Genomic DNA, 23,589 nt, shown 5'->3' with positions numbered 1-23,589 from the left:
AGACTTACAACTGGAATATACAACTACGTACTGGGGTTTTGGGGAAGGAAAAAAAAGAGAGAGAAAGGAAGACTGGTAACAGATACTGGCTCAGGGCCAATCTTTCCCAGCCCCCCCAAAAAAACACACACACACACAAGGAACAAAAGAAAAAAGTTAAATTGAACTTCATCAAAATTAAAAACTTCTGTGGGGCTGGCCCAGGGGTGCAGCAGCTAAGTTGACACGCTCCACTTTGGCGACCTGGGGTTCACTGGTTTGGATCCCAGGCGTGGACCTAGGCACCACTGTTCAAGCCATGCTGTGGCAGGCATCCTACATATAAAGTAGAGTAAGATGGGCATGGATGTTAGCTCAGGGCCAGTCTTCCTCAGCAAAAAGAGGAGGATTGGCAGCAGATGTTAGCTCAGGGCTAATCTTCCTCAAAAAAAAAACTTTTGTGCTTTAAAGACACCATCAAGAAAGTGAAATGACAATCAACAGAATGCAAGAAATATTTGTAAATCATATATCTGATAACAGTCTAGTATGCAAAATATATAAAGGACTCTTAAAACTCAACAATATGTGGACAATCCAACCTTTAAATGGGCAAAGGAATTTAATAAGCATTTCTACAAATAAGATATACAAACGACCAACAAATACATGAAAAGATGCTCAACATCACTAAGCATTAGAAAAACACAAATCATAACCACAATAAGGTACTACTTCACACTCTCTAGGATGGCTAAAATAAAAAAGGCAGACAGTAACAAGTGTTGTCAACAATGCGAAGTGAATGGAGTCTTCATTCATTGCTGGAAGCATTCTAAAATGGTACAGCCCCTTCTGGAAACAGGTTGGCAATTTCTCAAAAGTTAAACATAGAGTTACTCTATGACTCAGCAATTTCACTTCCAGGTATATATACCCAAGAGAAACGAAAACATATGTCCAGAAAGAAATTTACACACAAATATTCATAGCGGCATTATTCATAGAGCCAAAGAGTGGAGACAACCTAGGGGGTCAGCCCAGTGGTGAGGTTTGCACTCCGCTTCAGCAGCCCAGGGTTTGCAGGTTTGGATCCCAGGTGCAGACCTAGCACTGCTCACCAAGCCATGCTGTGGTGGCATCCCACATAAAATAAAGATTAGCACAGAGGTTAGCTCAGGGCCAATCTTCCTCACAAAAAAGAAAAAGTGGAGACAACCTAAATGCCCATCAACAGATGAACAGGTAAACCAAATGTGGTATATCCATACAATGGAATATTATTTGGCAGTGAACATGAATGAAGAACTGATACATGTTACAACACGGATGAACCATGATAAGATTATGATGTGAAAGAAACCACACACAAAAGACCACGTACTGTATGATTCAATTTATATGAAATGTCCAGAATACGTATATCCACAGAGACAGAAAGTAGATTAGTGGTTGCCAGTGGTTAAAAGGAAGGGAGAATGGACAGTAGTTGCTAATGGGTATAGAGTTTCCTTTTGGGGTGATGAAAATATTCAGGAATTAGATGGTGGTGATGGTTGCACAACTCTATGAATATACTAAAAACTACTGAACTGTGTACACTTGAAAAGCATAAATTTTATGGTGTATGAATATCTCAATAAAACTGTCATTTTAAAACACTGAATTTAGAAAACAATTAATTAGAAGGCAAAAGTCATGAAGAGAGACCTTTCACCAAAGAGGATGTATGGCTGACCAATAAGCACGTGAAAAGATGTTTAACATCATTAGCTATTAGGAAAAATGCACCTTAAAATCACAGTGATACCAGAACATATCTATTAGGATGGCTAAAATAAAAAATAGCAAAAAAAAAAAACCACAGTGGAGAAGGTGAGACAAATAGGACCACGCATACACGGCCAGTAGGACTCTAAAATGGCGCAGTCACTCTGGAAAATAATTTGGCACTTTCTTTTAAAACTAAAGTGGATTTACCATACAAGGCAGAAATAGCACGCTTGGGCATTGACCGCACAGAAATGAAAACTTATGTTCATACAGAAAGTAGTACACGAAAATTCACAGCAGCTTTCTTCTTCATGGCCCCAAACTGGAAACCATGCATCTATCGTCCAGTGGGTGACTGATTAAACAAACGGTGGTACATCCCTACCGTGGATTATGAGTCAGCAATAAAAAGGAACAACTACGGATACACGCCATAACTGGCATGAATCTCAAGGAAATTACGCTGAGTGAAAAAAAAACTCAGAAAGATACATACTGCATGTTTCCACTTATGTAACATTCATGAAATGACATCACTACAGAAATGGAGAACCGATGAGCGGTTTCCAGGAGTTAGAGATGGGGGAAGAGGGGGTGGGGTGGCTGAAAGGGGTGACACAAAGGAGCTTTGTGGCGATGGTAGTTAAGTGTCTTGATTGTGGTGGCGGTTACATGAAGCCACACACGTGCCAAAATTGCACACAGCTACACACACATACACACAACAAGTGCACGGACACCTGGTGAATTTCGAATAAGCTCTGTGGATTGCGCCAATGTTAATTTCCTGGTTTTGATATCATTAGTGATGCGAGACGTTAACACTGGGGAAGTCGGTGAGGGGTTCATGGGACCTCTCGGCACATTTCTTTGCAACTTCCTGCGAATTTGTAATTATTTCAAAATAAAGTTTTTTCAAAACCTAAATTTATCCTTATTCAAAATCTGCTCCTCTTCTTGAATTCTCTAATTTCACATCCACAGCTGTGACAGCTGGAGACACAGGCATCAGCCCAGGCTCCTCCTTAACCTTCACTGTCAACAGCAAACAATAAGAATAATAATAATAAGCAACATTTATTGAATCCCTCTTCCCTACAGGCCCTACCCTTACGGCCTTCCATGGCTGGTCTAAGGTATTCCTCATATCAACTCTATTATTGTTCCCACTTTAAAGATAAGGAAACTGAGGACTGGAGAGGTTAATGGCCATGGCCAAGGTCATATAGGAGGTTAGGAAGCCAGGCCCACAGGGAAGGAAGCAATCATACCACATACACTTGAATGACAAACCAACCCCAACCAGAAGACAATCCCCTCAGCTCCCCAGGCAAAGATTTTTACCAAGTCTTTTGGCCAACACAAATGCAGAAACGTTTAGTGCTCTGCGTGAAAGAACTAAGCCTCTATGTACATTGATTCAATACATTTTATGTGTTTACAATGGCATATTACATAAAACACATTAATTTGGAAATATTGCTGTCCTCACTCGCCCGCTTTCTAAGACAATTTCATTCAAACGTGTCACACACATCTTTCACTTCAGCATCTTCATGGTTTTCAACTCACACAAGTTTCCAGAGTAGATTATTTCCTTTTCTAAGTTGTTTGAAGAATAGTCCTTTTGAATCCATGTACAACGCTGTTCTTGAAAAGCTAAAAGATCCGTTCACACAGCATCAAGAAAATTTAGGGTTTTTTTCATTTGATCTGTCGGTCGGTGGTTCCAACGCTGTCCGAGAATTAAAATCATACTGCATTATAAACTTCAAAGTTGCTAAGAGTCTAGATGTTCACTCTTCTCAACACAGGAAAGAAATGACAATTAATTGACATGATAAAGGTGTTAGCTGACACTACCATAGTAATCATATCATGATATGTAAGTATCAAACCGCGTCCTACATCTCAAACTTACAGAATGATTTGTGTCACTTAGATCTCAACTGTTTTTTAAAGGGGTAAAAAGTCACCTGGGGAGCTCTAAAAACTACCAATGCCCAGAAATAGTGATTTTACTGGCCTGGAGCGGACACTGGGCATGGCCCTTTTTTAAAGTTCCTCCTGCGAGGCTATGCACAGCCTGAGCCGAGAACCACAGCTCAAGTGGATCATCGGCGAGCTCCACGATGTAATTTAGTAGTTGGTTCTCAGGCTTGGTTACCTACAAGAACCTGGAAAGCGTTGTAAAAATACTGATGCTCAGGCTTGCCCTCCCCAAGGATTCCAATGTATCTAGAGTTAGACCCCAGGGCGTCCTTAGGTTTCCCAAACACCTCGGATGAACCACACTTGGAGCCAGAGTTCAGCAGCTGCAATATGACCACTTAGGAGTGTTGCTTTATAAGTGAGGTTTAAAGGACTGTTTTACCCACATTCAAATATTTGCGATGGTTAGGTCATATCCTCCTCCCACCTCAACTCCAACCGCGCCCCCCCGCCCCGGGACTTCCAAAACGGTGCTGAATCTGTGCTTTCTTCTGTATCTTTTGTCTCAGGTGACCTCCATAAGCATCCAAAGAGAGCACGGATTGAGAACATTTTAACCTAATTTGGCTTCCCCAAATAGTACTTGGTTGTCCTAAATAAAGGAACTGAAAGTGTGTCCCATATGGTGAGAGATTTTGTGAGGACTCAAGAATAAAGCTTTCAGGTACATTCCTGAAAGATCGACTGGGAAGAGAATGTTCCTTTATTTTTGCACGTATCATTAATAACAACCATTTCTTGCATGTGTTCGACAGCGAGGCACCATGTGAAATGTTTACCTGATCTCACTTAATCCTAAAAATATATATAGGACATTTAATTATTACTATTCCCATTTTAAAGAGGAAGAAATCGAGTCTTGGAGTCCATTTGCCCAAGGTTAGCACCCAGCTGGTGTGCCAAAACTGAAGGCGGACCCAGGTGGTCTGCGTCCCGTGCCATGCTGCCCCCTTCTGGCCCAGCCATCCTCAAGATGCCTTCACAAGAGGCACCAGGATTTCTGGTCCACTGCCCCAAAGGACAGCACGGCATCATGAAGAGAGGGGAGGACCACTGGAGAGAGTGTCAGCACACCTCCCCTCTCCTCCCCGCCTTTGGGGGCCAGTCACACCCCCCCAGTCCCCAACATTCCTGCTTCCGGCTCTGTGACGTCACAGACAGCCTCCCCTCCACTCTGCCAGCTGCAGGTGAGCGAGGCTCAAAGGTCAGACCTGAGAGCAGGGGGAGGAATTGTTTGGTGCTTAAAGAGACAATGTCTCCATCACTCCTGGGCACCTTTTCACTTTGCTCCAGGAAGCAGATGCCACCCCTAACTTACCTGGACCCCTCTGTTTCTCTCTCTGGGTCCCAGTCTCTCCCCCTATGGCTGAGTGACCCCTGAGGGCTCCTCCAGCTCCACAAGCCCTCCCGTTTGACCTCACTGATCTTCTGTTCTGGTCCAAGTGCTGTGGGGTCACTGGAGACCTGAAGTTCACAGCTCACCAGGGATAACCCCAGGGCCCTTTTCTTTGGCTCCTGCTTCCATCTAGAGGAGGGCAGTGGTAGTGCAGGACACCCCACACCGCACCCCACCCCAGCCAGATTCCTCCTACATCACCACCATCCACGTTATTAAGTACTTACCGAGTGCCAGACACCGTGCTCAGCACTTTCCAACATTATTTAATCCTCACAACCACATTCTAGGGTAGATACTGTTATTAGCATCCCCATATTACAGATAGGAAAACTGAGGTTCAAAGAGATTAAATTCTTCTAAATCTCATAGCTAATAAGTAGTAGATCTTTAAGAATTATATCCCAAAGAATGTGCCTGTAACCACTGCTCTGCTCTCCCTAAAACCTTTCCATTTCTGAAGAGGGTCCAAAAGTTCATAACTTTTTGCTACCAACACTGGGAGGAGGAAGTGGTTCTACTCCCTTGTTCTCGTGAAACGGCTGGGTGGAGTAGGTCTGTGGAAAGTGTCGGCGCTAGACTCAGACAAGGCTACGTTTCAAATCTCTGCTGCATGTTAACATAGAATAATACCCAAGGTACTCATTATACGTAAGCTGCTTTAGAGGAAGAGACCACCATTCGATAGGTGAAACAAAAACAATTTATTTCTCGTTATACGAGAAAACTATGCTTCTATGACAGAGTCTCCGAGCAAAGCTAATAGCTGATATACACAGTCTTTAGGGAGGTGTCGAGTTGATGGACAAGCAGTGGTATTTCAGAGGGAGGAGTGCTTAGGAATGGAAGACCATCAGCTGTGAAAGTGTAACACTGTCACGTGTCCATTGCTTTCAGGAGAGCAGTCACCAAGATGAGTTTCATTAATAGACTATATGGGTTTAAAACGGGTTCTGGTGACTACCTATGACCATAGTTGCAGAGTAATCGGTCTTTATTTAGGAGTATGGGAACTTCTTTTTTATTCCCGGTCTCCCCCTTTTGGCCTGCCTTCAACCAAAGCTGCGGAAGAGAGCCTCAAGGACTGTCCAGATCTTCACCACTGTCGCTGAAATTCCTTGAAGACACAGTTCCATTTTCCCACTTACAGAGATCTGTTCAGTTTGAGCATCAGCCAGCCTCAGGTCTTCTTGTTTTTGTCTTTGTGGAACCCTATGTTGAGCCAGTGGCTGCAGAAAAGTATTTGACCCTCTGGACAACAGCCACTGAATGACTATGGGGCAAACAATAATAATTAAAAGTATTTTAAAAAGAGTCTGAACGGCACTATAGAATCATGACCCACAATTTCCGAGGCGTGACCAAGAAAAGAAATTTCAGATGATTCCCTGGGTCTACTTTAGATAGCCAAGTTGGCTTTTCTTTGGGTTTAGATGTAGATTAACCTCACCTGTGGCGTTAATCCAAGTGGAACATGAAGTGCGAGCAATGGTGCATACTCCCCTTGATTAGTCAAAATAAAATCCACAGGATTTTCAACTGGTTGGTTAAGTCCCAGGGCATGGGCTGCAGTATTTGGTGAGGGAAAATGAGCAAGTTGTCCAGCTCCTATCGAGAACTCACCATCCTCAGAAGTCTACTCCACCTGTGGGTATTCCTGCCAATGCTGTGTTCAAGAAGATGTAGTCCATTGACGGTCCTTGGGGGACCATACTTAGAATGGTCCCAGTATTCGTCATACAGAACAATCAGTCTTAGTCCTAGTTAACATTGAAGAGTCTGATTTCCATATAGGAAACAAACTCTATCAAGAAGCAAACAGTATTTTTGTCCATCTATATGATCAATTCCCTTGGGAGTTTAGAGGAAGGCTAGGAAAGTGTTGAGTGCTAAGTTCTCCTCAGAGTGGCATCACTGGGCAGATTTGGATGGCTGTCCTTCTGCCATTATGGAACATGAGTTCTTCCAGTGGTCTTTCTGCTCATAGCAAATCCGTGTCCTTATCCACAGGCTCCAGATTCTTTAAGAACAGAGGATCTTTTAGTCCTGTTTTATATTTCAGGAGCCAACTGTTTTATCCAAGAGGCCATAAGGTTATTTCGATTTCTAGTTAAATATTTAGGACTCTTTAAAAATGATTAGGAGATCTAAGGTGGCAATTCCCATTCCAATTTATTTTATCTAAGTCCTCTATTTCAGGTCTGAACCTGCAGCAAAAAGAGAAGAAAAGGCCCCCTTTACTTAAGCTGTTGGTCTGCCCTAGAATGTTCTTTGAAAGTGTCCTGAAGTATATTCAATCTTCTATTGATTCATCTTGATTTTGTTTGCAATTTTGAATCTTTGCCCAATCTACCCTGAAGAGAAAGGTTTTATGAAATAGTTTACGTGGTGTGTTTCTTATTCTTACCTTCTCAAACCCACTTTTTTGAATTATGCGTGTGGCGAGGGGTTATGGAAATCTTCTGGTCTTTTCCATCTTGCTGCTTTTAAACATTTTGCCCCATTGTTGAGGTCAACAATTAAGTGAATTAACTGGTACAAGTACAATAATTCAGGGCAATAAGTAACAGAGTAACTAACAGAATCCTGAATTATGCAGCAACTTCCTGTCATTCTGAAATTTGGGATTATTCTAAATATTTGCCTTCCACTCAACTCTCACCCAGAATTTAAACTCAGCCTCTCTAGATCCACCTTCTGATATAAGAGTTTTAGGAGGATATTGTGCAACGTTCATTATTCTTTTCTAGAAAAATGTCCCAGGAAGAAAGCTTACTTAGGCAGTTGGGGAAAGAAACAAGAGGAGAGTCAGTGGGCGGTTAAGAAAAAGCTAGGTGGAGAGAGAAAGAGAGATGCAAAGAAAAGAGGTTTCAGAAGGTTTGTGTAGGAGTGAGACCTTTTTTTTTTTTTTACTTTCTTTTTGAGCCCAGAGCATACCAATCAAAGAAGCCCTCTTTTGAAGGTCTGGTGTTCTCATCTTCTCTTTTTTCTAGAGCTCCTCTTGAACCTCTTATTTTTGACATTGGAAGTTTGCCGTAATGGCCGATGGAATTCTAAGTCATCTAGCGAAATTTTGCTATTTATTAGGATCAGCACAAGACAGTGCACGCAGCGGGAGTATATATGAGAAGCAGGAGTTTTTCCAGAAAGAGGCAGCAACTTTAATGTAGATGAGACCATGACAAACAGGAAAGAACACACTACAGTTTGTAGTTATGCATGGTGTCTTGAATTCCCTGGCCAAGGAGAACTTAAAGGAGTCCATAGGATCCACGACCTGGAAATCACTGACTCCAGAATATAGGCTGAGCAAAGTGACCTCCTTTCATTGAATTAACAAGACAGAACATGTGCTCATGCTTTGGAGGGACTCAAGGCAAACTCTTAGCAATTAGCTTTATACAAATTGATCACCAGTCTAACAGACTTCCAACCATCGGTTCTCAGGGCTGACTTGTGGGGAGGGTTTGTCAGATCCATGCTTCCATTCCTTCCTTATGAAACACTTCCTTCTACATTCAACATACACAAGGCAATCTAGACCAAAGCAAAACCCCTGGAGACAAGAGTTTATATAAGTAGAGGAAGAAAATTGAAACTAAAGCAAGCAGCACAATAAGCATATTAATGGCAAGTATATTTGCTAAATGGGGCATCCTAAAACAGAAGATCTAAATGCCTTATATAAATTTCTATTTGCTTATAAATCCTAAGAAAATATAATAAATTCATTAAGGAGAGCTCAATGAAATACACCAGAGTTCAAATCATGTTGGAAAACTCACTTGGCAGCAATCCAAAAGACAACTGGAGATTGGGGCTCAATGGACGCAGTGAGTACCCCTCGTGCTCCAAGGATCCCACACAATGGGGACATCTCTGTGTGTCTAGCCTGCTGGATATATCTGACCACAGTATATAAATCGTGCTATGTTGAAGAGCTTATGTACAGGAAGTTAAAGATTTTGTATTCATTATTAAGAAGTCAAGGATAAAAGAAACAAGGCGGTCAGTTAGGAGGCGATTTCCATCATTCAGGCAAGAGATGATGGTGGCGTGGACCAGCTATAGCAGTAGAGAAAATGAGAAGCGAGTCCCATGAGGGACATAACTCACAGAGTGAACTGGGTACTGTGAGGGACATTAACCAACACCGTGATAAGAATTTCCTAAAAGGGGGTTTGCCTCAGAAAGGGGAGTATGAAGAGGAAGCATCTAGAGACCAAAAAAAAAAAAAGGGACTAAAACAAGGCTTTCTGATTCTGAACCATCAGAACTAGAAAGATCTTTGAGGAGATCAGCGAATCTAACCTCCTCTTATTACCGATGAGAAGCCAGAGACCCAGAGACCAGCATGGACTTCCCTAAAGTCAGGCAGTAAGGTAGTGGCAGAACCAGGACCTAAACCTACAAGATGGTGCCTCATGACCATGTTCTCCGTGTTCTCGTGGGACCTGGACCAGCCGGAATAATTTGGAGCCAACAAGCCACATAAAGGGAAGAGACAGGAAATGGAAAGACTATTGACGTGGTATTTATTGCGTACCTGGTACCACAGGTACTATTCATGTACTTAACCCTTTACTTCTGCAAAGTAGGCATGATGAGTCCCATTTTCCCCATGGTAAAAGTGAGACTCAAGAAGGTTAAGGAATTTACCCAAGAACGTGCACCTGGGAATGAGGAGAACAGAGATGTATCTACCAGCTGACCATGTTCATGTGCACTTCAGCATGAGCTGGGCTTTCGCTGCAGAGGGACCCTCTCTGAAGCGTGAACACAGGTAAAGGACTGGCATTCTTCAGCCACAGTCTTCTGTTTATTTAGGAAACAGCCCTGCCCAGGGAGCTGGCTTCAAATTCAAGATCAACCGATCCAACAAGGCACCCTGCAGGCAAAGCTGGCAGAGTAGACGCTTCAACGCATTTCCATGGGTAAGACGATTTTGGATAGAATGGGGAAATGGCCAATAAAAAAGATGGTGACCTAGGCAGAAGGGCCTGGACCTGCTGGCCATGGGGAGCTACAGAAATTGGGGCGAGAGGGGGGCTATTATACCTTGGAAGAGGCTGCCCCAATAAGACCCCCAGCACAGTAAATTTCCAGTGGGCGTCTGGAATTCAGACCTCAGAACCCACGGCCCTCATTCCTTTTCCTCCTACAGCAGCCCACCAAAACCTGGCCTCAAAGATCTTCTGTCTGTGCTGCAGACACTGTGAGGAGCCCCAGTCCATAGATGACTCCAAGACCTCCAGTCAAACCCAAGAGCAACAGTCAGCGATCCACAGTAGGTACCAGACAAGAACAGCCTGCCTGGCTTCTCTAGACCTTATTTGCTCATCTCCCTCCTGCTGAGAGACCCTCAGATTCGCTTCAGTTTTTGAGTGATAATTCCAACCTAAAATGAGGTGGGGATTGGGGGGCTAAGGACCCGAACCAATAAACAACAGAGCTTAAAATCTTCATCCTTAGAGTAAGATCGAGGGGCCAGCAGTATCAGCATCACCCGGGAGCTGGTTAGCTCTTTCAGACCCCACTCCAGACCTACTGAGTCAAAACCTGCCTTTCAGCATGACTCCCAGGGAAACCTGAATGCGCGTTACAGTTTGAGAAGCACTTGGCTGAAGGCTACAAAGACAGTGGGGAAGATCTCTGCCTTTGGGGCTGGGGCTGCTTCCAACCAGCTCTGCCACAGAATTGGGCAGGTCACTTAACCACGCTCTCCGAGCTTCAGTTTCCTGACCTGTAAAATGGGGATATACATAATATACTCTTTCTTTCCACTGTCCTTGGGAGGAATGAATGACATAATATATTTAAGCACCAAGCACAGGGCCGGAACAAAGTAGAGATTCAACAGATGTCCACAAATGGAATCTATATACGAGTACTCGTCAGGAAGGACAGGCTCTGCTGTTGAAACAAATGAGTCTTGAAATCTCAATGGTTTACAAAATGAAAGTGTATTTCTTGTTTACGCAAAGTCTGGTACACATCAGCCATCCTTCTCATCCTCGGCCAGGGCGTCTGGAACACATGGGTTCCAAGGCTGCCACGGCAAGGTCAGAGATAGAGAAAGAGAGAGAAGCATCCTGGCCTTCAGTCTGCAACTATATACTTCCTGATGATCCAGGACAAAAGGTCAGAGTGGAGAAGGCTGGGGGGTCAAAATCAGCAATTTCAAACAGAAAAAAAACAGCATCATTATTGTCAGGATCAGGCAAAGCCAGGACTGACAGGTACACAGTGGGGTGGTGAGTGGTAGGGGCAGGGGGGCTGGCCAGGCATCTGGCACAGTCCCACTGAGAGATGGGACAATACAACGTCAAGGAAAAAATTCTCATGGCATATTTTGCCAGAAATCCATAGGAAGGGTCTTTAAAATACTTCCCCTGGAAGGAGTTTCACAATAAAAACCAAGAAGCTTAAAAACAACAATCCCTTTTTCCAAGATAACAATAATGATCATTATGAAGTGCCTATTACAGGCAAGTCCGTGTCTCGGCACCTGGGGCCCAGCTGTGATCAGATAAATCATCGACCGTTTCAGAGCTTGCACACCAGGAAAATGTTAGGATTGAATGCCTACGATAACTCGAAGAAGTGGTCATGATTATCCGAAATGGATGCATCACCTTGCAAGTCTGAAAACAGAGGCAGAGAGAGGTGAAGCAATGCACTCGAGGGACACAGCAGGTCAAGGCCAGAGCCGTCTGCTCCATCACACCACACCGCTCAGCCTGTTGACAAAATCTTATACTTACGGGAATCTACAAGTATATAAAATGCCTTATATACAACAACATTCATCACAACAGTATTTGTAGTAGTGAAATTCGAAAACAGTCCGAACATCGAACAAGAGAACATTGGTTAAGTAAATCTTGAATTATTATAAAACAGAACGTTATGCAACCATTATTTCTTAAAATGTAGTGACATGAGAAAAATGTTTATAATATAATGGCACAGTGGTTAAATTCGCTTCAGCGGTTCTCAGGCTCGGATCCCAGGCACAGACCTGCTCACCACTCATCAAGCCATGCTGTGTTGGCATCCCACATACGAACTAGAGGAAGATGGGCACAGATGTTAGCTCAATGACGACCTTCCTTAAAGCAAAAAGAGGAAGAATGGAACAGATGTTAGCTCAGGGCCAATCTTCCTCACCAAAAAAAATATATATATATGCATAGGAAAAGACTGGAACTGTGATAATATCTGAGAGGAGGGGGCTTTGGGAAATTTCTTTCCTACTTCCTATTCTTAGATATTTCCTAGGTTTTCTATAATGGATATGTATTATATTTATAAAAGGAAAAAAGAAAATTTTAGTTTTTAGGAAGAATACATACTTTGGGGCCAGCCCATGGCTGAGTGGTTAAAGTTCCACGAGTTCCTCTTTGGCAGCCCGGGTTCAGATCCCGGGCGCTGACATATTCCTCTCAGCCACGCTGTGGCAGTGTCCCACATACAAAATAGAGGAAGATGGGCACAGATGTTAGCTCAGGGCCAATCTTCCTCAAGCAAAAAGGAGGAAGATTGGCAGCAGATGTTAGCGCAGGACAAAATCTTCCTCACCAAAAAAAAAGCAAAATACATATTTTGAATCCAATACCTGCCTATGAGGGGGAGAACTCAGAAGACTGAAGGAGGTAGATTCAGGGACTCCCCAACCCATACTAGCCACCACTGGCCCGTGTGCACTCCTTAGAAGTCAGCAAAACGCCTTCGCTGCCGTCATTTCCTCTGAGCCTCCCCACATGACCACGTGCAATTATCGTTGCCAGGTTTGCAGAAGGATGAACTTGGCCCACAAAATCCCGAGCACACTACAGCAGCCTCCTCTTTGCCTCCGGGACGACCACTGGTCCATCCAGCAAAGACAGCCTCCGCTGTCAGCAGCAGTGAGCTTGAGGGTGAGTGCCAAACTGAGGTCCTAACCCTGGCCAAGAACCCCGAGGGGAGGGGCCCTGGTCCTGATGCCCAAGCTCCAGTGATATCTGAGCTAAGCTGGGGGGGGTGACAGGAAGGATGGACGGACCACTCCTATCAGGAAGCTAGAACACACTGGAGAGGCTCTGGGGGCCTCAAACCCGCCTGTGTGATGCTCTGAGCTGGGGATGACATGCGGGGCTCTGGGAGGAAGGAGCACACTATGCTCTCCTTCCAAGTCCTCGGGGCATTGTCTGAGATGTGTCTTTTGAGTCACTGTTTGCTTAATGTCTGCTTCGGCCACCAGACAGTAAGTTCCGCGAGGGCAGGGGCCACATCAGTTTGGCTTCCCCCCAAACCCAGCCAGGTGCCTGGCAAGGAAAGAATGCCAGAAAATTCTCGTGGATTGAGCATATTCCAGTTGGGGGAGAAATGCCTCTGGGTCGTGGAAGGACAGAAGCCCAGTCTTGGACAGCGGGCACATTCAGGAAGAAGGAATGGAGTCACATGGCTGGGCACCAACTGTGTACCCGGGTGACCTCACATAGCTCAGAACGCCCCACGAGGCTGAATGTTGAGAGCTAAGGATCAACGAGCGCAGCCATTTCAGACTTCCCACAAGCTAAACTGTCTTTGGCAACAAAATCTCACACAAAGTCTAAGTTTTGTAAAAGAACAAAGGGGTCGTGCTGTAATTGAATTGAGGATGGGGGGCGGGGAGTCCCACTAGCTCGTCCATCCCCTCCATCTCCCCTCCCCACCCCCCAGAGGCTCCACGGAACGGAGTTTTCAAACCTGCCTCTCATCATATAGGGAAGGCTGAGGCACACTGCGGGGAGGGGCTTTCCAAAACCAAGGAGTGGCATTAGTGTCAGAACCAGGATGGACCCAATTCTCCCAACTTTCCAAGCCACTGCACTTTGCAAGACACCCTCCCATTGCTGAATGCACCAAAGGAGTACAAAACGAAACCTACTGCAGAAAGTTGTCCCTATTACAAAGGACTTCCGCGTCCCAGGCTGGAGTCCGCTTGGCTCGCACGGTAATGGAGACAACGTGACAATGACCCGGGATGGAGGCACGCAGGACAGTCCAGCCAGGCCCAATGCAAAGTCTTTGCCCGGAATAACTTTTTCCTTTTTTCTTTCAGATCTGAATATACACGATTCCCAAAGAGGTTTTTACAAGAGAAACCTAAACCGCTACTCCCGGGATCACTGGCCCTTCCAGCCCTGCCTCATTGGGAGACCCTGAGCCTTCTAGTCGGCAGCCCCACGCAGGTTTCCCAGGGTGCACAGCGGCTGGAGCGTCTCCAGGAGGAAGAGGGCGGTGCACAGGGGTCATGAAGACGGATTCGGAAACTCCCCCAGGAGGAGGAGAAGATGTCTGAGCCATCCCCCGTGCCGCGAGCAAGACTCACTTCCGCTCCTGAAAAAGCCACTGCAGGAGGAGCTGCCTCCAATTAAAGTCCGTGATTGCATCCCAGGACTGGGTGCCTCCTCTTTTCCCCTCCCCCTTACCTAGGAGTCTCTTCCAAACGGTGTCTTATCGTTTTGAAAAATACTGTCACATCTAACTAACCTAAAACAATTTTTTTTAACTTTTTGGACAGCTTTTTGTTACGTTTGAAATAATTTCAAACTTACAGAAAAGTTGCAAGAACGGTACAAAGAACTCCTACTTACCTTTCCCCGAGATTCACCCAATCTTTACGTTTCCTCATTTGCTTCATCATTTCGTCTCTCTCTCTCCGTCTGTTTTCTGAACCATTGGAGAGTGAATTGTGCACATCGAGTCCCTTTACCCCTAAATCCTTCGGTGTGTATTTCCTAAGAACAAGGATGGTCTTGTACATCACTCCAGTGCCGTTATCAAAAGCAGGGAATTCAATGTTGGTACATTCAGATTTCACTAATTGTCCCCAAAATGTCTCATAGCTACTTTTTGGCCCAGCCCAGGATCGAATCCCACATTGTGAATTGCTTGGAATTGTCGTGTCTTTAGTCTTCTTTAATCTGGAACGGGTCTGTCTTTACCTTCAAGAACTATACATTTCTGCAGAAGACAGGCACAAGTGTCTTCTAGAATGTTCCTCAATTCGTGTTTATCTTTTGATTAGATTCCATTTTTGCATTTTGGGCAGGAATACCGCAACAGCCATATTGTGTCCTCCTCGGTGCATCATATCAAGAGGTACATGGTGTACGTAGGTCCCGTAATTGGTGATGTTAACTCACTTGGTTAAAGGGCTGTTTGCTGCCAGGTTCCTCCACTACGAATTACTATTTTTCCCTTTGGAATTAATTAGTAATGTGTGGGAGGGGGATACTTGGAGGCTCTGTGAATATCCTAGTCCTCATCAGACTTTCACTCACTAGTTTCAGCACTGATAAAAGAGTCTTGCCAGAACCATTCTTATGATGATATTTGCCAAATAGTGAATTTCCCAATTTCATCATTCCTTCTACATCCATTAGTTAATCTTCTACCACAAGGAAAAGCTTTCCTTCTTGCCCTTTATTAATTTATTGGTATGTTTGTTTGTTTATATAAATTCAGATTCATGAAATCCTTATTTTATTAAAGTGGCTATAATCTACTATCATTATTTATTTTGATGCTCAAATTGTCCCAAATTTGACCAATGGGAGCCCACTGGAAGCCAGCTCCTCTGTTCTTTTGACATGTCTCCATGATTCTTTTCACACTCTTTTTTAGCACACAAGGTATTTAGACTCATATTTTCCCCATCTTAGCCCTGGAAATAGCCATTTCTTCAAGGAGCCTTGGTTTTTCTTGTAAAGAAGTGTTTTTAGAAAGCAAGAGCTCAGCCTTAGGAGTGCTTGCTGCTACTGGGGCGTCATTACTTTTAGGCCTTTTCAGTGGACAAAGCTAGGAAATACACAAATACACACACACATATGCAGATATAAATTCACAAAACACACAAACACAGAAAACAAGGGAAAAAGATAACAACAAACAGTAGTTCACACTCATATCTCCAGTTCAATCCAACACCATAGAATTTATGCTGGTTTCCCCTTTTCATATTTGTAATTCCTTTCGCCGTGAAAGACTTGGATCCCACTATCTTCTATATATTTACTCATTTGCCCAATCCTGAAATTAGTTTCAGAACAATTGCAGCTCTTTTTATCTGTTACCTAAAGATTTATATCCAAATACTGCAAAAATTATTTAAGTTACTTCTTTCTCTTTTCCCCCTCCTGGTGGTTATATCATTCCTTTGAAATAGAGTTGGTTTCATTTGCTTCTGTTTGTATTTAATTTTAGCATTTTCCCCATCCTTGTTGATCTAATTTTGGGGGTATATAGACCATGAATCTGGTTCCAAAGTCAAAACAATACAAGAAGGTACATACAGAAGTCTCGCTCCTCTGCCAAACCCTTCCTCCTTGTTCCCACTCACGTTGGTTTCTGGTTTATTCTTCCTGTTTCTTCTTGCAAAAATAAGCACATGCACAAATATTTCCTTTTTTCTCCTTCCTTAAAAGTTAACATACTATAGAAACTCTTTTCTACTTTACTCTTTTTAACTTTATAATAGATCCTGAAAATCTCCTCACAAGAATTCATGGGGATCTGATTCTTTATCCGTTGCATGGTTCTGCATCGTGTGACCGCACCATAGTACCATTGAACCACTGGGGCCCCAACTGAATAGTCTATTCAATTACTCTCCTATGTGTGAGCACTTAGATTATTTTCAATATTTTGCAATTACAAACACTACTGCAATGAATAGCCTTGTCCACGGATATTTTTGTAATGGATGGTCTACCCTTTAGGGTTATTTCCTAAGTGTGGACTTTTGAGCCAAATAGTCCACACATACATACATATTTTTGTTAGATGTTGCCAAATTCCCCTCTAAGAGTATATGATATATGAGAGTACCTGTTTGTCCTCACCAACTTTTGCATTTCTGTCAACCTGACAGGTAAGAAATGGTATCTCATTTTGGTTTTCATTCACATTTTTCTTACTATGAATGAATGAAGATCCACATCTTTTCATATATTTAAGGGCCATTTTTACATGTTTTTCTAAATTATCTGTTTATTTCTTCTGCTCATTTTCCATTGTCTTTTTTCCTTAATTTTTAAGCATTCTTTATAGACTAGGAATATTAGTTCTTCACATGAGATAAAGATTACAAATAATTTCTCCTGTTTTCCATTTGTCTTTTGGTTTTGCTTGTGGTAATTTTGGACTTGAAGTCAAATTTATTAAGATTTTACTGCGTCTGGATTTTGGGTCATAGTTAGAAAGCTTTGCCATGCATTCAGTTTTTAGAGGAATTCGCCCATGTTTCTTTATATGCTGCCACGGTTTTATTTTTTACATTTAAATCCCTGTTCCATTTGGCATTTATTATTATGTCTATATGAAGTATGGATCTAACTTTATCTTTTTTCCAAATGTTTACATAGTCATTCCAACACATTTATTTAAAAGACCATCTTTGGCCTAGTCATTTGAGATGATACTTTTTTCTTTTTCTTTTTTTGAGGAAGATTAGCCCTGAGCTAACATCTGCTGCCAATCCTCCTCTTTTTGCTGAGGAAGACTGGCCCTGAGCTAACATCCATGCCCATCTTCCTCTACTTTCTATGTGGGACGCCTGCCACAGCATGGCTTTTGCCAAGCGGTGCCATGTCTGCATCCGGGATCTGAACTGGTGAACTCCGGGCCGCTGAGAAGCAGAACATGCGCACTTCACCACTGCACCACGGGGCCGGCCCCTGAGATGACACTTTTATCACTGTATATTAAATTTTCATACGTATTTTGATCTCTTTCTGAATTTTCTACTTTATTCCACTGGTGAGTCTGTGCATCTGCTGCTACCATCTTGTTTTATTCTTGCTTTTTTTTAATATAAATTTTATTATCAATTGTCTAGCTCCATAAAGAATATTGCTGGTATTTGCATTGTGATTGTGCAAAATTTAAAAGTTAACTTAGGAAAAATTATAAATTCACTTCGGAAGAACTGACACCTCTATGATACTCATTCCTTAGCCACAAATGGCTTTCCAATTGGTTCAAACCTATTTCTTTGTCTTTCCGGGCTATTTTTTAATGTTTTTAATATGAATTTTGCAAATTTCTTATTAAATTTATTCCTAAGTATTTTATCCTTTTGTTGCTATTGTAAGTGGAGTTTTCCTCTCTCATGATTTCGCATATTAACACTACTGAGTTCACTGTGTTAATTTCATGTTAATTTCCCTTGTGGCTTGTTGCTGTCTGAGCTAGTTTCCTCACTGATTCTCTGTGGCTTACCAGGAATGCTATTAGACCATCTGCAACTAGAGATACTTCAGCTGCTTCCTTGTCTAATCCTTCTGTCTCTAACTGACTGATCTGGTCTAATTGCAATGGTTAATAGCACCAGCACAACGTTAAAGAGTGGAGATAGTGAATATCTGTGTTTCATTCCTGGTTTGAAAGGAAATACGTCTAGTATCTGCCCATTAAGTAAGAAGCTCATTTCAGGACAAAGATAGAGAGGTAGAGAGAATACCATGTTAAGAAAATATCCATCAATTCTGTTTTCTTTCTTCTTTTTCCCACCATCGATGGGAAAAAAATCACACACTCTTTCTCCTGATACTGAACCAAATTTCCACTTCACAAATAAATTCCCCCTGATCGTGATGTATTATTTTCATAATATGGAGTTGGATTCTGTTTGCTAATATTTTATTTGGTATTTGTATCAACATTGATAGGTGATAGGTGACATTGCTGTGTAATTTTGTGTATTATCTTTATCAGACTTAGTTATCAATATTATATACTTGCTCTGTAAAGAGAATTTGGAAGCCCTCCTTCATTGTACATGCTCTATAATGATTTATGTGGCACTGGAATTCTCCAGTCTTTGAAAGATTGGCAAAATTTCCCTGTTACCTTTTGGGAGGACAGTAGCTCCTTAATAAATTTCTCTGTTTCTTCTATAGAAATTGATAGAATTTTCTATCTCCAATGCAGTCACTTTGATAAACTGTTTTCCTAGGAAAGTATCTACTTCATCTAGTTTTCAAACGTATTTGCATAAAGGCATATAAAGTACTCTCAAGCTTTTTAAAAATTTCTTTTGCTTCAATGGTTATTTTCCCCTTATCCTTTCTAATTTTATACATTTGTGCTTTCTCCCTTTTTCCTGATTAACGACATAATATTTCTATTGTTAATTTTTTCAAAAAAAAAGATTTTATTAATTAGATCTATTGTTTTTCTCTACTCTGCGCCAGTAATTTCTGATTTTAATCCTTAGTCCTTCCTTTTCTTGTACACTGTTTTGATTACTTCATTTTTTCTAGCTTTTTGAATTGGATATTTATTTCATTCTTTTATTTTCTTGATCCAAGTGTTTAAGGACTATGGTGGGCAGAATAAAGGCCCCCCAAAAATGTCTTCGTTCTGTTCCCTGGAACTTGTGAATATGTTACCTTACATTGTAAAAGAGGATTAAAGATGCCACACAATTAAGGTCACTAGTCAGCTGACCTTGAGATGGGGAGACAATCCCCCATTATCTGGGTGGCCCCTTCTATTCACAAGGGAGGATCTCTGCAGCCCAGCCCCAGGGCAGGTTTCTGCCACCACGGTCCAGAGGCCAGGACAGAAGGAGGAGAAGTGGCAGCAACAGGTCATACACCAGCATCCCCTCCCTGGCAGAGAAGGAACTAAATTGGTAGAACCCATTTGTAAAGCAATTTGACAACATCAACCCTGAACCTTTAAAAAAGCCCGTCTCTGACCCACCTCACTTTGCCAATTACTGTGTCACATTGGCCAATATACCTACTAGAGTGTCTGTGCCTGTTTCCTCATCTACAAAATGGGTACAGCAATGGTATCTCCCTGGGGCAGAGCAAAATATGGGCCAACTCTTCACCCTCCTCTGCCATATCTTCTTGGGTGAAGCGTACTGTCTTCCCCCTTGACTTTGGGCTCCATCACGTGACTTGCTTTGACCCATGGAAACTTAGCAGGTGAACACCAGTAGGGGCATAGAAATGTGTTTTCACAATGGGGCTTTCTCTGTTACACCTCTAGAACCCCCACGAGAAGAACATCCCCCAGCTAACCTACTATTCCATGAAGGATAAGAGGTACATGAGGCAGAACCACTCCAACCAACCCAATGGGTACGGTGGACAGCACGGCATCATGAAGAGAGGGGAGGACCACTGGAGAGAGTGTCAGCACACCCCCCCTCCTCCCCGCCTGTGGGGGCCAGTCACACCCCCAGTCCCCAACATTCCTGCTTCCAGCTCTGTGACGTCACAGACAGCCTCCCCTCCACTCTGCCAGCTGCAGGTGAGCGAGGCTCAAAGGTCAGACCTGAGAGCAGGGGGAGGAATTGTTTGGTGCTTAAAGAGACAATGTCTCCATCACTCCTGGGCACCTTTTCACTTTGCTCCAGGAAGCAGATGCCACCCCTAACTTACCTGGACCCCTCTGTTTCTCTCTCTGGGTCCCAGTCTCTCCCCCTATGGCTGAGTGACCCCTGAGGGCTCCTCCAGCTCCACAAGCCCTCCCGTTTGACCTCACTGATCTTTCTTGTTCTGGTCCAAGTGCTGTGGGGTCACTGGAGACCGGAAGTTCACAGCCCACTAGGGATAACCCCAGGGCCCTTTTCTTTGGCTCCTGCTTCCATCTAGAGGAGGGCAGTGGTAGTGCAGGACACCCCACACCGCACCCCACCCCAGCCAGATTCCTCCTACATCACCACCATCCACGTTATTAAGTACTTACCGAGTGCCAGACACCGTGCTCAGCACTTTCCAACATTATTTAATCCTCACAACCACATTCTAGGGTAGATACTGTTATTAGCATCCCCATATTACAGATAGGAAAACTGAGGTTCAAAGAGATTAAATTCTTCTAAATCTCATAGCTAATAAGTAGTAGATCTTTAAGAATTATATCCCAAAGAATGTGCCTGTAACCACTGCTCTGCTCTCCCTAAAACCTTTCCATTTCTGAAGAGGGTCCAAAAGTTCATAACTTTTTGCTACCAACACTGGGAGGAGGAAGTGGTTCTACTCCCTTGTTCTCGTGAAACGGCTGGGTGGAGTAGGTCTGTGGAAAGTGTCGGCGCTAGACTCAGACAAGGCTACGTTTCAAATCTCTGCTGCATGTTAACATAGAATAATACCCAAGGTACTCATTATACGTAAGCTGCTTTAGAGGAAGAGACCACCATTCGATAGGTGAAACAAAAACAATTTATTTCTCGTTATACGAGAAAACTATGCTTCTATGACAGAGTCTCCGAGCAAAGCTAATAGCTGATATACACAGTCTTTAGGGAGGTGTCGAGTTGATGGACAAGCAGTGGTATTTCAGAGGGAGGAGTGCTTAGGAATGGAAGACCATCAGCTGTGAAAGTGTAACACTGTCACGTGTCCATTGCTTTCAGGAGAGCAGTCACCAAGATGAGTTTCATTAATAGACTATATGGGTTTAAAACGGGTTCTGGTGACTACCTATGACCATAGTTGCAGAGTAATCGGTCTTTATTTAGGAGTATGGGAACTTCTTTTTTATTCCCGGTCTCCCCCTTTTGGCCTGCCTTCAACCAAAGCTGCGGAAGAGAGCCTCAAGGACTGTCCAGATCTTCACCACTGTCGCTGAAATTCCTTGAAGACACAGTTCCATTTTCCCACTTACAGAGATCTGTTCAGTTTGAGCATCAGCCAGCCTCAGGTCTTCTTGTTTTTGTCTTTGTGGAACCCTATGTTGAGCCAGTGGCTGCAGAAAAGTATTTGACCCTCTGGACAACAGCCACTGAATGACTATGGGGCAAACAATAATAATTAAAAGTATTTTAAAAAGAGTCTGAACGGCACTATAGAATCATGACCCACAATTTCCGAGGCGTGACCAAGAAAAGAAATTTCAGATGATTCCCTGGGTCTACTTTAGATAGCCAAGTTGGCTTTTCTTTGGGTTTAGATGTAGATTAACCTCACCTGTGGCGTTAATCCAAGTGGAACATGAAGTGCGAGCAATGGTGCATACTCCCCTTGATTAGTCAAAATAAAATCCACAGGATTTTCAACTGGTTGGTTAAGTCCCAGGGCATGGGCTGCAGTATTTGGTGAGGGAAAATGAGCAAGTTGTCCAGCTCCTATCGAGAACTCACCATCCTCAGAAGTCTACTCCACCTGTGGGTATTCCTGCCAATGCTGTGTTCAAGAAGATGTAGTCCATTGACGGTCCTTGGGGGACCATACTTAGAATGGTCCCAGTATTCGTCATACAGAACAATCAGTCTTAGTCCTAGTTAACATTGAAGAGTCTGATTTCCATATAGGAAACAAACTCTATCAAGAAGCAAACAGTATTTTTGTCCATCTATATGATCAATTCCCTTGGGAGTTTAGAGGAAGGCTAGGAAAGTGTTGAGTGCTAAGTTCTCCTCAGAGTGGCATCACTGGGCAGATTTGGATGGCTGTCCTTCTGCCATTATGGAACATGAGTTCTTCCAGTGGTCTTTCTGCTCATAGCAAATCCGTGTCCTTATCCACAGGCTCCAGATTCTTTAAGAACAGAGGATCTTTTAGTCCTGTTTTATATTTCAGGAGCCAACTGTTTTATCCAAGAGGCCATAAGGTTATTTCGATTTCTAGTTAAATATTTAGGACTCTTTAAAAATGATTAGGAGATCTAAGGTGGCAATTCCCATTCCAATTTATTTTATCTAAGTCCTCTATTTCAGGTCTGAACCTGCAGCAAAAAGAGAAGAAAAGGCCCCCTTTACTTAAGCTGTTGGTCTGCCCTAGAATGTTCTTTGAAAGTGTCCTGAAGTATATTCAATCTTCTATTGATTCATCTTGATTTTGTTTGCAATTTTGAATCTTTGCCCAATCTACCCTGAAGAGAAAGGTTTTATGAAATAGTTTACGTGGTGTGTTTCTTATTCTTACCTTCTCAAACCCACTTTTTTGAATTATGCGTGTGGCGAGGGGTTATGGAAATCTTCTGGTCTTTTCCATCTTGCTGCTTTTAAACATTTTGCCCCATTGTTGAGGTCAACAATTAAGTGAATTAACTGGTACAAGTACAATAATTCAGGGCAATAAGTAACAGAGTAACTAACAGAATCCTGAATTATGCAGCAACTTCCTGTCATTCTGAAATTTGGGATTATTCTAAATATTTGCCTTCCACTCAACTCTCACCCAGAATTTAAACTCAGCCTCTCTAGATCCACCTTCTGATATAAGAGTTTTAGGAGGATATTGTGCAACGTTCATTATTCTTTTCTAGAAAAATGTCCCAGGAAGAAAGCTTACTTAGGCAGTTGGGGAAAGAAACAAGAGGAGAGTCAGTGGGCGGTTAAGAAAAAGCTAGGTGGAGAGAGAAAGAGAGATGCAAAGAAAAGAGGTTTCAGAAGGTTTGTGTAGGAGTGAGACCTTTTTTTTTTTTTTACTTTCTTTTTGAGCCCAGAGCATACCAATCAA

The 23,589-nt window shown here is 42.9% G+C and overlaps 1 protein-coding gene across 1 annotated transcript; it reads left to right on the top strand.

Moving 5' to 3' along the window:
* Positions 1-10,102: 10,102 nt before the first annotated feature.
* On the top strand, positions 10,103-14,329 carry TEX48 (testis expressed 48). The gene is made up of 3 exons (XM_046676586.1): positions 10,103-10,427; positions 12,931-13,059; positions 14,226-14,329. The coding sequence occupies exons 1-3, from the start codon at positions 10,103-10,105 to the stop codon at positions 14,327-14,329; spliced, it is 558 nt and encodes a 185-aa protein (XP_046532542.1).
* Positions 14,330-23,589: the final 9,260 nt, after the last annotated feature.

This window comes from Equus quagga, chromosome 1 (assembly GCF_021613505.1).
Source record: "Equus quagga isolate Etosha38 chromosome 1, UCLA_HA_Equagga_1.0, whole genome shotgun sequence".
NCBI classification, from domain to species: domain Eukaryota; kingdom Metazoa; phylum Chordata; class Mammalia; order Perissodactyla; family Equidae; genus Equus; species Equus quagga.
This window is presented reverse-complemented; position numbering and strand designations above follow the sequence as displayed.

What these genes read in the sequence shown, in the direction of transcription:
- TEX48 (XM_046676586.1), top strand. Translation starts at nt 10,103, where the DNA reads ATGGCCAATAAAAAAGATGGTGACCTAGGCAGAAGGGCCTGGACCTGC. An exon ending in GCAACAGTCAGCGATCCACA is followed by an intron (nt 10,428 to 12,930) that starts GTAGGTACCAGA and finishes TATCGTTGCCAG; the next exon opens with GTTTGCAGAAGGATGAACTT. An exon ending in CAGCAGCAGTGAGCTTGAGG is followed by an intron (nt 13,060 to 14,225) that starts GTGAGTGCCAAA and finishes TTTTTCTTTCAG; the next exon opens with ATCTGAATATACACGATTCC.